Genomic DNA, 16,306 nt, shown 5'->3' on the forward strand with positions numbered 1-16,306 from the left:
TAAAGTAGATGGGTTATCTCTATCAGGTTTACAGGTTTCTACAAGAGTGGTGTTGCCTATCTTGGCTGTGTAATTTGTAGGCTGGAATTAATGCTGTTAAATACAGTGAGATTTCTGATTACATGAGAGTTATAAGATCAGGCAAAATCTGTCTCTTTACTGCCATCTAGAAATCACTCTAACCCAGATCTGATAGCTCCAGAATAATTGTGGATAGAATTGATCTGTTACATCATTCTTTTATATATGGCACTAATCTAATGTTAAAATATAATTCATTTGATTATGTATTTGTGAATGGAATGGGAATATGTTTTAATCTCCTAATTTCCATGTGATAAACTGGATTAGGGTTTGAAGAAACTGAAGAAATGAAGGATTTTACAAATTGATAAGATAACATTCAAATTCATTTGATTATATATTTGTGAATGGAGTGGGAATATGTTTTAATCTCCTAATTTCTGATTGCCTAGTATGGAGTAAAATGAAAATATCTTTGGGGGGGAATTGCTAAAGATAAGTCCTGTTTTGTAGTTAGTACTACAATCAATGAAGAATTTCTATAAATGAATGTTATAATTTTAAGAAAAGACAATTATTATATAGGTCCTTCTTGCTTGTGAATTTAACTCTTAACAGGCGTCGTTTAAATTTTCACATTGTCTGAAGAAATTAAAAGGTATAAGTGCTACTAAAAATATTAATGGATTCAATATTTATTTAGCTACATTTATGTTTTTATTTTATCTGTTTGTTTTGCATATACAGTATGTGTATATGTATTTATAGTACTTCGCTTCTGAAATGAAAGTAGTACATTATTTTGTATTTGTATTTATTTTATTTTGTAAGAAGAGAATTTTGTTAACTTTTAACTGACAGTAAAATGTGAAAAATAAGCTATAGGTATGAAGTTCAAGGTAGCAATTTCATACATGTGTGTGTGTGTGTGTGTGTTATTCCTATAAATACAATAAAATTGGTTGGTTGCATCACATTGTATTTCTGACATTGTACCTGAATACATTCACAGTACTGAAATTGTTATCATAATTTTACTGGGGTTATTGCTACTTGTTTTAGAACATAACATTTTATTTCAAATTTAATAAAAGCAATATTGATTTGTAATTGTTAATTGAGAATATTAAACTTATGATTAAGCCAACTTTAATTTCACAGATTGGTGTATAATTTTTGATTTTAATAAATTGACCTCAATAAAGTTATTAACAGTTGCAACCTATATTCATTAAAATATGTAAATCTGTGATATATGTGTGTTAACTGTTTATATAACAAAATAAGTGAGCTTCCTCATTTAAACATAGTATAACAGGCAGTAAGTATTTTGTACTTCCTTAAATTTCAAATCTAATAATTACTAAAAAGTTGGATGTGCAGCACTATGAAAATATAATGTAAATCCTTGTCATATACTGCATTTTTTTCAACTTAATAAAGTGTGGTGGGTTTTAATTTATTTTGTTTTGTTGTGGCTGTGCTAATGCTTCTAATTGCAGCTTTTACAATTGTTTTGAAATCCTCATACTATTTGTTGTTTGTCTAAATGCTGCCTTCCTGCTAGGACTTCTAGCTGCAGAAAGTAGGTATCCCTTTGTTTTCCACTGAAGCTATGCATTTAGCTATTATGTTTGGCTTTGCATGATTAAATCAGCTTTTTCTTTGCTCAACATTTTCTAATTTTAATACAATCTAAGCAATTAAAGAATAAAGATACAGTATATTTTTATTTCAATATGCTCATGGTAGAAGATGAATACAGGTAGTCCTCAACTTACTACCAAAATATATGTTGCTAAGCAAGACATTTGTTAAGTGAGTTTTGCCCCATTTTACCACTTTTCTTGTCACAGTTGTTAAGTGAATCACTGCAGTTGTTAAGTTAGCAACATGGTTGTTAAGTGAATCTGACTTCCCCATTGATTTTGCTTGCCAGAAGGTCGCAAAAGCTGATCACATGATCCTCGGACACTACAACTGTCATAAATATGAACCAGTTGCCAATCATCCGAATATTTATCCTATGACCATGGGGATGTTGCAAAGATTATAAGTGTGAAAAACAGTCATAAGTCACTTTTTTCAATGCCGTTGTAACTTTGAATGGTCACTAAATGAATTGTTGTAAATCGAGGACTACCAGTACAATTGAAATTATTTGTTTTAAAAGTTTAATTTGAGGGAAGAATTCTTTTTCAAACCAGGTTGCAGCAACTGTTCATGATAGATACTTTTAGAGTATCTGTCTCTTAACGGCACACGAAAGAAAAGCTTAAATCTTTATAGAAAACAGGAGAGCACATGTTCAAGTCCCACCTTAATCATGAAAGGCCAGCTGGGTAACTTTAGGTCAATCACAGTCTTTCAAGCTAACCTACCTCACAGGATTGTTGTTGTGGGGAAAGTAGGATGAGGAAGAGGCATTGGATGTTTGTTGCCTTGAGTTATTTGTAAAAATAATAACAGTATATAAATAGATAAAAGAACTGACTCACAGAGTCCAAAAAACTGTAGATATATATTTATATGCAAATATTAACAACTGAGCATTACTTTCTGGTGTTTATAATTTCATGATTTAATGCACATATTAGTTAACTTCTTTCTTACCAAAATGTAATTAAAAAGCTTCATTAAAATATTAGTATTCTTCCATTTTTATTACTGAGCAGTAATGCTAGAGATTGTGCAATATCTATCTAAAATATTCTTGGTCTGACTTTGATCTTTGATGGAACAAGAGGATCATAACTGAGACACATTTAAACATACAGTATATTCAAATATAAGGACCATAAAGGCATATTACTGATGTTAAATCTTCATGTCTGTAAAAAGTTAGTAATAGTTTTGAATGAATAACTTTTATATGAGTGGCATGAATGTTAGCAAGATCTATCTTCAACATATATTCCTCAACCAATTTTTATAACAGAAGTATTATTCATCATCTATTTAAATGGGCAACATGTCTTTCATTTGAGATCTCAGAACAATTTTGTTTCTTCGATGTCGACATGCAATTTATAATATATTCTATTAGAAACCTTTGTTCAGAACTATTAATAAACACTACTGTAATTGAATACAACTGCCCAATTAATTTGATACATTTAAAGAAAAATGTTAGGAAATCTTGTTAAAAAGATATTAAATCAAAATATACTGTGTCAATAGTATTCCTATAATGCAGTGATGCTTACCCCAAAAAGATGAAGTAAGATTGACTAGATATTATTTGTTCTTTATCAATTTGTTTTGATTTCTAGCAATTGTCTTTTATATTCTCATATATTCTTATTTAACCGGTTTGGTTTGGTTTGGTTTGGTTTGGTTTAGTATAATATCATATCCAATTTTGTGGATTTTCTTTTTCTTGCTTTCTAAATATAAGGACATCATTTCCATTATTCTCTCAAATTTCTCAAAATTACAATCCATGACTTGGGAAAAATACTTTCACTTAGATAATTCAACTTATTTAAAAGTGTAAGTTGTTTGTTAATAACTTCTTTATCCTGTGCTTCAGGTCTTTCTTTTTCCATTATTTCTACTAATCCTAATTGAAATTCCCTTGTGGGGTAGGCAAAACAAGCCTAGAGAAATTCATGGATTCCTCTCCCTACAGGATTGAAAAACCTATTGTTATATTACAGGTCTCAGACATCACTTGAATTTGTCTTTTTCTGTTAAACAAGACTACTAGTACATCAAAGGTTTAATCATAATCAAAAATGATTTATTTAAGCCATATTGAATATATAACAATGTTTTTTTTCTTCACAATAATTACAGTTATTGCAAAATTACCTTCCCCTTAGAATAGAATAACAGAGTTGGAAGGGACCTTGGAGGTCTTCTAGTCCAACCCCCTGCCTATGCAGGAAACCCTACACCACTTCAGACAAATGGTTATCCAACATCTACTGAAAACTTCTAGTGTTGGAACATTCACAACTTCTAGAGGCAAGTTGTTCCACTGATTAATAGTTTAATTAATTTCCCTAACTGTCAGGAAATTTCTCCTCAGTTCTAAGTTGCTTCTCTCCTTGATTAATTTCCACCCATTGCTTCTTGTTCTACCTTCAGATGCTTTGAAGAATAGTTTGACTCCCTCTTGTTTGTGACATGCTCTGAGATATTGGAATACTGCTATGATGTCTCCCCTAGTCCTTCTTTTCATTAAACTAGACATACCCAGTTCCTGCAACCGTTCTTCATATGTTTTAGCCTCCAGTCCCATAATCATCTTTGTTGCTCTTCTCTGCACATCTTTTTTACATCATGGCGACCAAAACTGAATGCAATATTCCAAGTGTGGCCTTACCAAGGCATTATAAAGTGGTATTAACACTTCATATTAACACTTCATATTAACACTTGATTCTATCCCTCTGTTTATGCACTAGAACTGTGTTGGATTTTTGGCAGCTGCTGCACAGGGCTGGCTCCTATTTAAATGGTTGTCCACTAGGATTCCAAGATTTTAACAACTACTTGTTGAATCCCCATTTTTCAAACCTATTTCAGAAGAGAAGCTCAATCACACTGAAACTGTCAATAATCATAAATACAAAAGCAGATTTATTTTTAAAATAATCTATATGTTACTGTAAGCCCAAATAATTATATACATTGGTCCTAAGTCATCTTTGATAATGTTCTGGCTCCTAATATAGCAAAGATGTTTTGTTTTGAGCTTTAGGATTAAGTCATATCGGATTAGAAACTTCCTGGTATAGGCATACTGTTTTGTGTACTGTTCCCTTTACAGGTCCCTTACAGGTTTTGTGTACAGGTCCCTCCACTTACAATAGTTGATTTAGTGACGTTCAAAGTTACAGATGCACTGAAAAAAGTGACTTACAACCACTTTTCACAATTATGACCTTTGCAGTATCCACATAATTATGTGATCAAAATTCAGATACTCGTTCATATTTATGACCATTGCTGTGTCCCAAGATCACGTGATCCAATTTTGCAACAGTCTGACAAGCAAAGTCAATGGGGAAACCAGATTCACTTAACAACTAGGTTACTAACTTATCAACTGCAGTGATTCACTTGACAATTGTGGCAAGAAAGGTTGTAAAATGAGGCAAAACTCACTTTACAAATGTCTCACTTAACAACAAATTTTGGGCTCCATTGTGGTCGTAAGTTGAGGACTTCCCGTATTTGCTTTTTAAAAAAATTCAATTATGTCCTCTGTTTTCTGACTCTATCCTTCTGAATTTTTATTTTCCTTCAACATTTTTATAGTCCAACTTTTCTCTGAAGTTTTTGGAATTAATTTCTCTCAGATGTGTGAAAAAATTCCCCAATTATGCCCTGTTTTCACAGTTCATACTATCTGGAACTTCCAAGTTGATTTAATGAGCATCAGTAGGCTTATTATGCAGTCATGCAGCATAAAATTGCTTGCAAAGTCACATTACGTTTCTAAGTCAATTTCTAGCTTCTGTTTCTATAACTGGGATTTATAAATTAAGAATTCTCCATGGTATCGATGGGGGAGTCCAGGATGGGTTGTTCTAGCCTGCTATTTGACGGAATTGAAATTCTGAAGACACGTCTCCTTGGCAACTGTCCCCAGTCTTTCAATTCAGTCTCAGCTTGCAGGACTGTTCCTTGAGCTCTTTGCTCATTTTGAAAGATTGTTGGATTTGTGCTTCAAACATTTGATATTGATAGATATGAAGGAGGAAGATTAACTGTTCTGAGTAGCGCCATAGGCACCATTGAGGGCTCAGCTAGCCCAAAATATAGCGCTTGATGCTTCCCAGACCATTGAGCTCTGAAACCTTGCCTTACAACGATTTACCGAGGGGAAGGCTAATAGTTATCGGCTCAAAGAAGACCGGGCAAGTTAAAACTACCGCAGTCAATTTCGGCTGCAGCGAAACTATTGCTATAATTGCAGACAGTTTAGGAGGTATCAGTTGCCTTTGGGCGTTCATATCTGCACCAATCTCTAATTGACAACAGCGACTGAGGAAATAGAGAGCGGAGATGGTGAACTGAGGCAAGAATTGGCGGTAGCCTCTATTACCGTGCACAGCCAATGACTTTTCCCATGTCCTCTTCACAAGCACTAACGGTCGCCTCAAAGCTCTCTGTTAGTGTTGGCCATTTTGTTTGCTTTGTATCATTGGTATTGGTGCCCAAACGGTATTTCGGGGCTCCAATTGCAGCGGTGGCATTTTGTTGCCTCTGACGGCTATTCCAAGCACCAGAGCCACTATTCCAAGTGGCTCCGGTGGCCATTTTATTGCCCTCTAGCTGCTATTTCCTTGCATTAAAGAACCAAGGTTTTTAATCGCATTGGCAACATCTTACCCTTTCTCAGCATTAGCTGCAAAATAGTCATGGGGAGCTGGTCATTTCTGCCTACCCCGTGGGTTGGCCATCTGTTTACAGGGATTCAGGTCAGCTCGGCCTACCCTGTTGGGTGACTACCCACCTCGCTTGGAGCACCTACTTCGACATACTAAGCCTAAGCACCTGGCATTGCACTGACTGTTGACTTACTTTTGCAGCTGGGTATAGGTACTGCTATGGCAGAGAGCAATACTGTTTCAGGCCCAGCCCTGACTGATTTTTCTCCACTGGGATCTGAATGTCAAGTCAAAGGTCTTACTAAGCCTCGCTCAGATAGCTTGGTGGCAGCAGCAAAAATTAAGGCTAAGGCCAGGGCTCAGAAGAAGGTGTGTAGGGCTGAGGAGAAGGCTGCCAATCAGAGCCAAAAAGCCTTAGACAGGGCAATAGCCAAGGCCAGTAAACAGCCAATTAGTGCACAATATAAAAAATCTAAGCCATCAGAGACCTCTCCCTTAGCGGTTAATATGGATAAGCCAGGGCCTTCCAGACAACCTAGAGCTTGGTTACCTGAGGCTCTAAGTGTGCAAGAGGATGGTGTGGGCCTAATTAGACAATCAGGTCCTTCTACTTCTAGAGATGGATTACATACATCACAGCCCTCCTTCATTTCTATTGTGGCAGGGGCCCATCCAGCAGATATGGAAGATCAGGAGATGCCTGCCTATTTTAGGAAGTGGATATCCCAAGCAATTAGGCAGGAGATGACCACATTTCAACAAAGTCAGACTTTGTAACCTCACTGTAGTATAGCTGGACAATCAGACATTGGGTACCCTGAGCGGGATCCAAGAGATTATCAAGGGCCTTGAACGGAAACTTTATCTCCTGGACCTTCTGCTAGGAGCCCATCTCCCTTATCTGAAGGTGAAATCCCAGGGGAGGGTGAGTTTTTGGAAGGCGAAGGCCCTACTCTCCAAGGCGAAAACAACTGCCCCTATAGGAAAGGATGCAGCTGCACAAGATTCTGGCCAAGGGTTGGTGGCTCTTCTGAAAATTTTTCAAGGGGATTCTTTTGCTTTGCTTTGTAACATGATTAAATATGTATGTTCGTGATACTGTTAACTTTCTGTATAATTTTATAGCATTTTTATTCAAAAAGATACAATCAGGTTCAAAATATTATGTCAGAACTTTGAAATCGGGAAACAGACACTGCAAAAGTACCAATTCTACTTTATTATTTTGGCATATAATAACTGAACCTTGACAAACTCTTGACAAAGATTCTATTCTCTAATACTAAAGAGAATCAAAGTAGGGAAATCTTAGTTTTTTCCTCAGTCCCTCCTGTCTGTCTAAACTAAACTGATGTTTTCATAATTGTTGAATTCTTTCTTTAAGATCAGCTACATATTCAAGGTCACCCATTCTACAGATGGTAGGCACCATCTTTAGATTTTTTTTTCCTTTAAAAGCTAAATTTAAATTTATTTGACACATTCCTTTTCAAATACTTTCCTCATTGAAAAGAATATTGCTTTATTAATGTTCATATTTTACTCAATGCAATGAAATATGATCAAGTTATGATGATTTATTCTAAATAGTTTTCTTTCTTCTTTCTCCCTGTGCTTAATAATAGGAGCAGTTTCACAGGTGTTAGACAGCCTAGAAGAAATTCATGCACTTACCGATTGTAGTGAAAAAGACTTAGACTTTCTGCATAGTGTTTTTCAAGATCAGCATCTTCATACATTACTAGATGTAAGTATTTTTTCTCTTTAAAAATATTGTTTAATTATATATGTAATAAAAAAATAAAGCAAATAAGAAATATGAAACCAAACTAATAGAACTTAGGTCAGTTCTTAGCAGTATTTTTGGTGCTGCAGATAAGACAGAAAATGTTTCCCTTCAATATAATCTCTTCGCTAATTTCCTAAAACTGAGATGGAGCAAGCTTTACAAACATTTTTTCACAAAAGGAGCATAAATACAAGATGCCTGCAGATGTACTTTGACAATAATTTCAGAAGTATCCTGCTTAAAATAATGTAAAATCTTAAAAATAAACAATATTAGATTATTACTAGAGTATTTTAGATGTGTCTATAGATCACAATTTTAAATTGGATGTATGCATTAACTGGAGGCCAGAGTAACTGAAGTTATAAACATGCCTTTGGTCACCTTTGTAACATCACTATTATAGAAGCTACTTTGAATATTTTACAATTCAAGATTCCAGAAGTCATCTTTAAAGTCCTAAATGGATTAGGGCCTTCATATATATGGGACCACCTGCTCCCAATGAAAATTGCATACCCAGAGACGGCAAGCTTGTTGATGGTTCCACAGCCAAGAGAATCCTTAGAGACCCCATGGTCATGCCCTTTTGGCAATACCTCCCTCCTCTGGATATACAGATTGGGCCCTTGCAGTTAAGTTTTAAATTTTGATTTTTTTTTTGTACTTCATTTGGGAATCACAAGTTACACTTCTGAGATATGGTCTCATTAGTTATGATATTATGGAGGAGATGGTTGAGTAGTAGATATATTTTGTTCTTTTTTACTGTTTTAATTTATATGGTAAACTAACTATCATTATATTGTATTTATAAACTATTCAGTAGCTCTGGGCTGTATATAAACCAGAGTAAATAAAATAAAATCATAAATAAGTACTTTGCAGTGCACAGGCCTTCATAGTGACTGCATATACATTGGTTTCTATGTGATTCAGAACCTGATATGTGGCACCTAGTCATAGGACCTCCACAGTGTTGACAGACACACTGTACATTAATATCTGCTATTTGTCATCCTAATACAACTTTTATAGGTGAGGGTTAGGCTCATCATTAATGACATGGTGAGTTTATTTCTTTAAACTATGTCTGAAGAAGTTGAATATATTGAAATATTCCTCCATAGAAATATTAAGAAATTCATTTACTCTTAAATCTCTTAAATCATTATAAATTGCAATTAGCAAGAAAATATGATTTAGTAACATTGCTTATTTCTGATGTGACTTTATATGAAGCATCATGAACAGGCAAGAAGTTGATAAATGTTGGGGGGGAAATGAAATGATTACATTTTCTACAATTATCTATAGAAAATTAGATTTACAGCACAGCAGATATTGATGTTATTAAGTGAAATTTTCAGAGATCTTTTATAAAACAAGCTGGTAAAATTGTTTTTAATATATTCATATTATGTTGTGATTTTTTTTGTTATAGCTCTATGACAAAATTAATACAAAATCTTCACCACAAATCAGAAATCCACCGAGCGATGCTGTACAGAGAGCCAAAGAGGTAATTTTAAAAATAGTTTAATAATCTAATAAATTTAATAATAGTTTAAATCTGTAAATGAAATGTATGCATGTATATTTGTTTCTGTATTTGCACAGCCCCTCAGTAGTTGCAGTAAACCTCTTTTTTTTTCTTTTAGAAGAATAGTAAAAAAAAAAATTTAGCCAGATTTTTAAAGATTAAATCATTTAACAGTTTTATTCTTTCAGCATATTTAACATTTTTATATTTCATTGTTTTTAAAACAATGTTTTTAAAATATTGTTTTTATCTATCTTGAGTATCTTCCAGTAAAACAAATTGAAGAGATAAACAAATACTCATGTGTAATGTTTCAAGGATCTTTGCATGCATTTCTAGCCATCCATTTCACTGTACCCATTCTCTTTTTACAGGTAGTCCTTGACTTATAATAGACATCAGTAATTATTGACCGTTTTTCAGCATCCCCATAATCACATAATCAAAATTTGAATGCTTGGCAACTGGTTAATATTAACTTTCAACACTAGGAAAGACTATAGCCTTGCCCAGAAAACTGTAGGGACTAATGTGGACAGTTTCCAAGAATCAGTATTGACTCAGAAGAATCATTTTTAACAAAATAGATGTTTAGAACCAAATAAATCGTTCCCACCTCAGTTCCTTACATTGTTCCCTTACTTCTTGTCACTTGAAAAGTAACAATAGCCTCACAAGTGAAGAGGCAATGGATAACCCAAACAAACACCACCTCCCCCCTTTACATTTCTATCATTTCCTGAGTTTTTTCCTCTTATAGCTAATTTGCCTGCCCAAACTTTATTCCCTTTTTGCCTCAGCTACCTACCCATAGATTATTTTTATATACCATGTATTACAGCTCTGTACTCACCTCTCCTTTGCAATCATCAGTGAATAAAATTGCAACTGCCTCAACTTGCATGCCTTTTGTTTGTTTATTTATATATTTATTCCTATGGATGTAGCTTTGTCTTTACTAGCTTATCAAAGTCTTCCTTGCAGCATAAGCAAATCTGGGAAGTGAAAATAAATCCCTTCATTCAAACTTTTTACTTTGGAATTCATGAGTCAAAAATATGAATTTTATTTGTTACTTACTTTATTCATATAACTACTCTTATGCTTTACAGGTACTGGAAGAAATTTCATGTTACCAAGAAAATAGTGATGCAAAAGAACTTAAACGTATTTTAACTCAACCTCATTTCATGGTAATTAATTGTTGATATCATTTTTTTATATTTCCCATAGAAAATAGATTCATGAAAAAAATTATTATCTGAAAGCGGGGAAGGGGGGTAATTACTCAGAAATATATACAGCCTTTTATTGAATTTCAATGAATGCATTTTGAATGTTCATATATTTAAATTATTTCTGTCTCAATACTCAACACTGAACTGGACTTAAGGAAGCTAATACCTTTGGCATGGATATTTCCCATTGATTGCAAAGAATGATGGATAGAAATAGCAATATATTAATTATATTATATTAATTATATTAATAAATATATTAATTTCCCACAGATATTTTAGATGGCTCAACCTGTAATTTTGTTAGAAATAATATCTTAGTTAAGAATATCATAGAGACAGTTTATCCTTTAATGATTTCAGTTTAATGACAGTCTTAATAGTATTCCATTACAGCAATTTCAATTCTTGTTCTTGTCTACAGAGTGCAAAAACTTTTTTTTTTTTTTTGCCTCTTCAAAATCGGGGTGCATCTTATACTCCGGTGCATCTTATACTCTGAAAAATACAGTAATTGAAATATTAGTGCACTGTTATTACTATTAGGAAAACTGAAAGTCATATAGCATATGAAGTTTGGTTTGAACTGCGGTTGAATAGCTTGAAGTTTTTCAACTCTTTATAATTAATTTAATCATCTTTGCATTAAATAAAATACAAAAGATAATGAAATATGAACATTATATCTTTCTGTAGGCCTTACTCCAAACTCATGATGTAGTGGCACATGAAGTTTACAGTGATGAAGCATTAAGAGTTACTCCACCTCCCACATCCCCATATTTAAATGGAGATTCTCCAGAAAGCATAAATGGAGACATGGACATGGAGAATGTCACAAGAGTGCGATTGGTTCAATTCCAAAAAAACACAGATGAACCAATGGTAAATAGATAAATTTTATTATTTAATTTTATAAGCATATGTAAGATATATCCAGTCTGTAAATATCAAATTTACAATTTATCCTTTGTAATACTATCAATTTATCTTGGGCAAATGAAAGGAACATTAAGTTTAAAAAATCCAGAGAAAATTCTGTACCACAAATATAAATAAATATAGATTACATCAGAAAAGGATTGATTCAGTTACGTTGAAATAATATACAAACTATATGAATAAATAATCTTAATTTTGAAATTTAAAGACTTTCTTCTTAGTATCCTGTGTATTGTATCCAGGTAGCACTTTCTCCTAAACAGTGTTTCCTCCATCAGCAGACTGGAAATTTTTCTCTCCTGCACATTCTCAAAAGATGATGCATGTTCTAATTCGTAGGCCATTTACTGTTTGAATAACTTCACTGGAAGCACTTACAGCTTTATAAAGCATTTCTGTATGACAATTCACAATATTATTTATTAAAGAGCAAAAAATTAATCAAGTATTTGTTTGGGGTATGATAAAAGAAGTATGCATATGATTTCTGGACAGTGCTTTTGTGAATTGAAACAAAATGTTAATAGATACAGTGGTGGTAAATTGAGACATCTCTGATTACTTCCATAAATGTTAAAATGCTTGAACTGGATCAATGCCTGAAAAATCTTATTGTGATTATCTAAATTAATTTGTTTCTTTTATTAGGGAATCACTTTAAAAATGAATGAACTGAATCACTGCATTGTAGCAAGAATTATGCATGGAGGAATGATTCATAGGCAAGGTAACGTAAATATAAAAGTTAATGAACAACAGAAATTTTATATGATACTATCCAAATTTTCAGACATGGAATCTAAATAACATTTGAATATTTAGTATCAAAAATCATATATTGTCTATAACGTAATATTTTTATAACTGAGCCTTGTTATTACTCAAGTCATGTATCCATAGTTCAACAAGCATAGAAAATCGAATAATGTTTTGCTAAGATAGACAGATTTTCAATATCATCTAAAGTATATAGATCACTAGTTACCTGGCATGAATGGTGCATGTAATTCATTTTCCAAAAAATGTATGGGTTTATTATGAGAATAGACATGGGAATCTTGTACCCTCAAAGCCAGTGTTTTCTTAATTCCAGAATAGTGACCAATATGAGTAGACCACTAAAATAAATAAATAAAATATTATGTGACAATATTTTGCCATAAAAAATCTCTATGTTTGGTTTGTTGGGATCATTTATGATATGTATGTATCTTAATTGAGGACTCGTCCATTGTTGAACTTTTTCATTAAGCATTAATTTTGAATGTTCATCTAAAATCTACTTCCTTGTAATTTAAACTCATTTGCCCCTGAACCTATCTTCTGGGCAACTTGGAACAATTCTGCTTCATTATTTGACAACTTTAAAAAATAGAATACGAGAGAGGAAATGATGCTATACACTATTAGAGTGTATATGTTAAAATCTACTCTTTAGTTGATTATTTTATGATTACCAAGTTTGCCGAAAAGAAAGAACACAAGAAATTTTGAACATCAACTTTTATATATTGGAAATATTCTCAACTAATTTAGATATGGTTTTGAGGAACATATTTTATGGGAAGCAATCAAGAGATTACTGGCGAATCAACGTACACAACAATTGAAAAAGCTCAGTGGCTATCTGTATAATAATTATTTACAGCATTAACATTGACAAATACAATTTATTATTATTATTATTATTATTATACACAAACAAATGTGAAATCCCAGGTGCCAGTTCTTTAGCTGGTGCTGGCCTTCATATACATTAAATTCTTCCAAAGAACCTAGGATGTCATAATATATTAGCATAGTATATGTGCAGATCCAAGCATTGCAACCTGTTATGATTGATAGAGGGACATTTTGTCAATGCATTTTCTAAGTACTAAGTGGGTACCAAGAGCTTTTTGCTTTGGTAGCCAGTGTTCTGATAACCACTGGGACCACCATGGCTACTTTATGCTATAATCTCTCACTTTCTGTTCTATTCTGTAAAGGTTTTCAGAGTCTTAATTAAAAACAACAAATTTGTTTACTTTATACTATAATATATGTTATTTCATATTGAACTGGAAATTATCCCACATAGGTAACATTTTAATCAATTTAAAAATATAATGGTTAAATGGTTAAAAACATTTTGTTATCAAAAGATAACAAGTGAACTTCTGCATCAGTAAAAGCATTATCTGGACCAGACCACAGCCAGCATTAGATTCATGCGGCACCTTGGCCCTGCCTCCTGAGTGTTCGCATAGGAGGCAGTGAATGCACAGGGCCTGGCGTCCCTGGGGAATGCGTTCTGAGCACTTCCCTTTCACCCAGGACGCCAGCCCTTGTGCACTTGTCCTCCTATGTCCTATGCGCACACCCAGGGGGCTGGGACAAAAGCGGTGCTGTGGATCTAATGCTGGCCGCGGTCCAGCAGTCAGGTTGCAGATCATTACCTCGCTCGCTGGCCTTTCACTGGGACTATCCCGCCCCCACGTGGGCCTTGCTGCCAATCTCTCCTCCTGACTTCATTCCTTCCTGAACCACGGAGGAAGGAAGCAGATGGCAAGGAGATGAAATGGGACCTTTAGGCCCATGGGGCTTCTGCCTGCCAGATGCGATGGGTGATAGGCAATCACAGAGGCTGTGGAGGGGACGCAGCAGGCGAGCGGTAGTCGCACGCAGCTTCTGGCATTGGGGGAGGAGCAGAAGCAGAACTGCCTTCTCGGCATCAGGCGTGGAGGAGAGTGGACAAAAAAGAGAAGCTGCTGCTCCAGAGGGTTTTTTTTAATCTGCCAGAGGCTCCAGACAGAGGCTTCCCGTTTGGATCCCGCCCCCATTGTTTCCTCTGTGTGGCGCTCCACTCACTTCTCCCAGGCCCGTGCATGTCTTTGCGTGCACGGGGAAGTGTCCAGCAGCATTGGCTCCGCAGCCTGCTGCGATCACCAAGCTGGCTCTCTAAGAAACGGGCGCGGTGGCGGCACCAGAAGCATAGTGGGGGAGAGGCATGTGATGCAGACCACCGGACACGCCTGCTCCATTTCATGTGGCTGGAATGGGCAGGCAGCATTCCTCTCGCCTCCCAGTGACCAACTTTTGCCTGCTGGGCCTGGGTGTGCTCTACCACCTCTACTTGGGGTTTCTAGCTGGCTTCTTCACCTCCTTCGGGCCTGGCAGGTCTGCTGAATGGTAGTGATATGTTTGCCGAGCGGCAGCAGCAACAACCCGCAGTGGGACCAAGGTGCATCGAGTGCACAAGAGGAACACGCTCTGTGCATAGGCCAAGGGCAAGACCTGTGAGGGGGGCAAGAAGATGACCAGCAGCAACCTCTGCAACCATCTGCAAGCAAAAACTGGGATGGAGTAAGCGCATCCAGCTGTCTCGATCACTGGCCTCTCCCACCTTCTGCTGCTGCTGCTGCAGCGTGTGCTTCTGGGATGTTCAGCCAACTGGAGTAGACTCCAGAACTTCCAGGTGTGCCAGCTGAGAGGCTGGCAGGCTGCAGGTGCTGCTGGAAAACATCAGCCCCACACACAAAGGGTGGTGAGCGCATGCCAATGGTTACCAGTACCAGCCACCCCACTTCCTGCACTGCCTTGTGGCAGCAACATCCCCACTCCCACCTCCTGCATCGCCTCACCTCATCCTGTGGGACAAGCCTCCTGGCACCCCCCAGAGACCCCTGAATTCCCTTCCCAACACAACCCCGCCCATGCAAGCTATTTTGAACTGGTCACACACACACTGAGCCACGGCCAGTCAGCCGTGACTACCCAACCTAGCCCCCCGAGGACAACCAAAATGCTGATGCGGCCCTCAATGAAATTGAGTTTGACACCCCTATTTTAGAGCTACAATTTAGCAGAACATGTTCATGATTATGTAGCTAGACTTCTAGTAATTTTTTAAGTTTTAATTTCTTATCCACATAGTTTGAGGAAATTCTAATTGTTTACAATATTTAATTATGCTTATAAAATGATATGTGGGATAATAGAATAGATTGTAATTGTGCCACTTTGTGTTACTGCTTCTGTAGGTACACTTCATGTAGGGGATGAAATTCGGGAAATAAATGGAATTAGTGTGGCAAATCAAACAGTGGAACAACTTCAGAAAATGCTTGTAAGTATGTAAAAAGTTTTTATCTGATTCATTTTACTTTTGGTATGAGTTAAAGGCTATTACCTTCACAAAAGCAATACCAACAGAATATTAGTCCAAATTAAACTAAATTTAAGCCTATGGAAAGAAATATTCTGGAAAATTGATGCTTCTTTTCTCTTTTTTCCAACTCTTCTTCCTTTGTATATTTTTTTTTATAAACTAGGAACCAGGTCCTCTCATTTTAAATTGGGATAAACTCCAAATAATATTTTGAAAAGGGGAATAAAAATAACAATTGACTGTATCAGTACAGTCAATCAGTATTCATTAACTAAG

The 16,306-nt window shown here is 35.4% G+C and overlaps 1 protein-coding gene across 11 annotated transcripts in view; it reads left to right on the forward strand.

Annotated features, from left to right (window-relative positions):
• The window catches only part of CASK (calcium/calmodulin dependent serine protein kinase), a 187,803-nt gene that overhangs the window by 119,159 nt on the left and 52,338 nt on the right, over nucleotides 1-16,306 (forward strand). For all 11 annotated transcript variants that reach the window (XM_081951512.1, XM_081951509.1, XM_081951514.1 and 8 more), the window contains exons 11-16: nucleotides 7,994-8,115; nucleotides 9,602-9,679; nucleotides 10,813-10,893; nucleotides 11,635-11,823; nucleotides 12,529-12,607; nucleotides 15,903-15,988. In XM_081951512.1, the coding sequence (XP_081807638.1) occupies nucleotides 7,994-8,115; nucleotides 9,602-9,679; nucleotides 10,813-10,893; nucleotides 11,635-11,823; nucleotides 12,529-12,607; nucleotides 15,903-15,988 (635 nt within the window). The remainder of the gene's footprint in view (nucleotides 1-7,993; nucleotides 8,116-9,601; nucleotides 9,680-10,812; nucleotides 10,894-11,634; nucleotides 11,824-12,528; nucleotides 12,608-15,902; nucleotides 15,989-16,306) is intronic.

This window comes from Natrix helvetica (genome assembly GCF_964273705.1).
Source record: "Natrix helvetica genome assembly, chromosome: 4".
NCBI classification, from domain to species: domain Eukaryota; kingdom Metazoa; phylum Chordata; class Lepidosauria; order Squamata; family Natricidae; genus Natrix; species Natrix helvetica.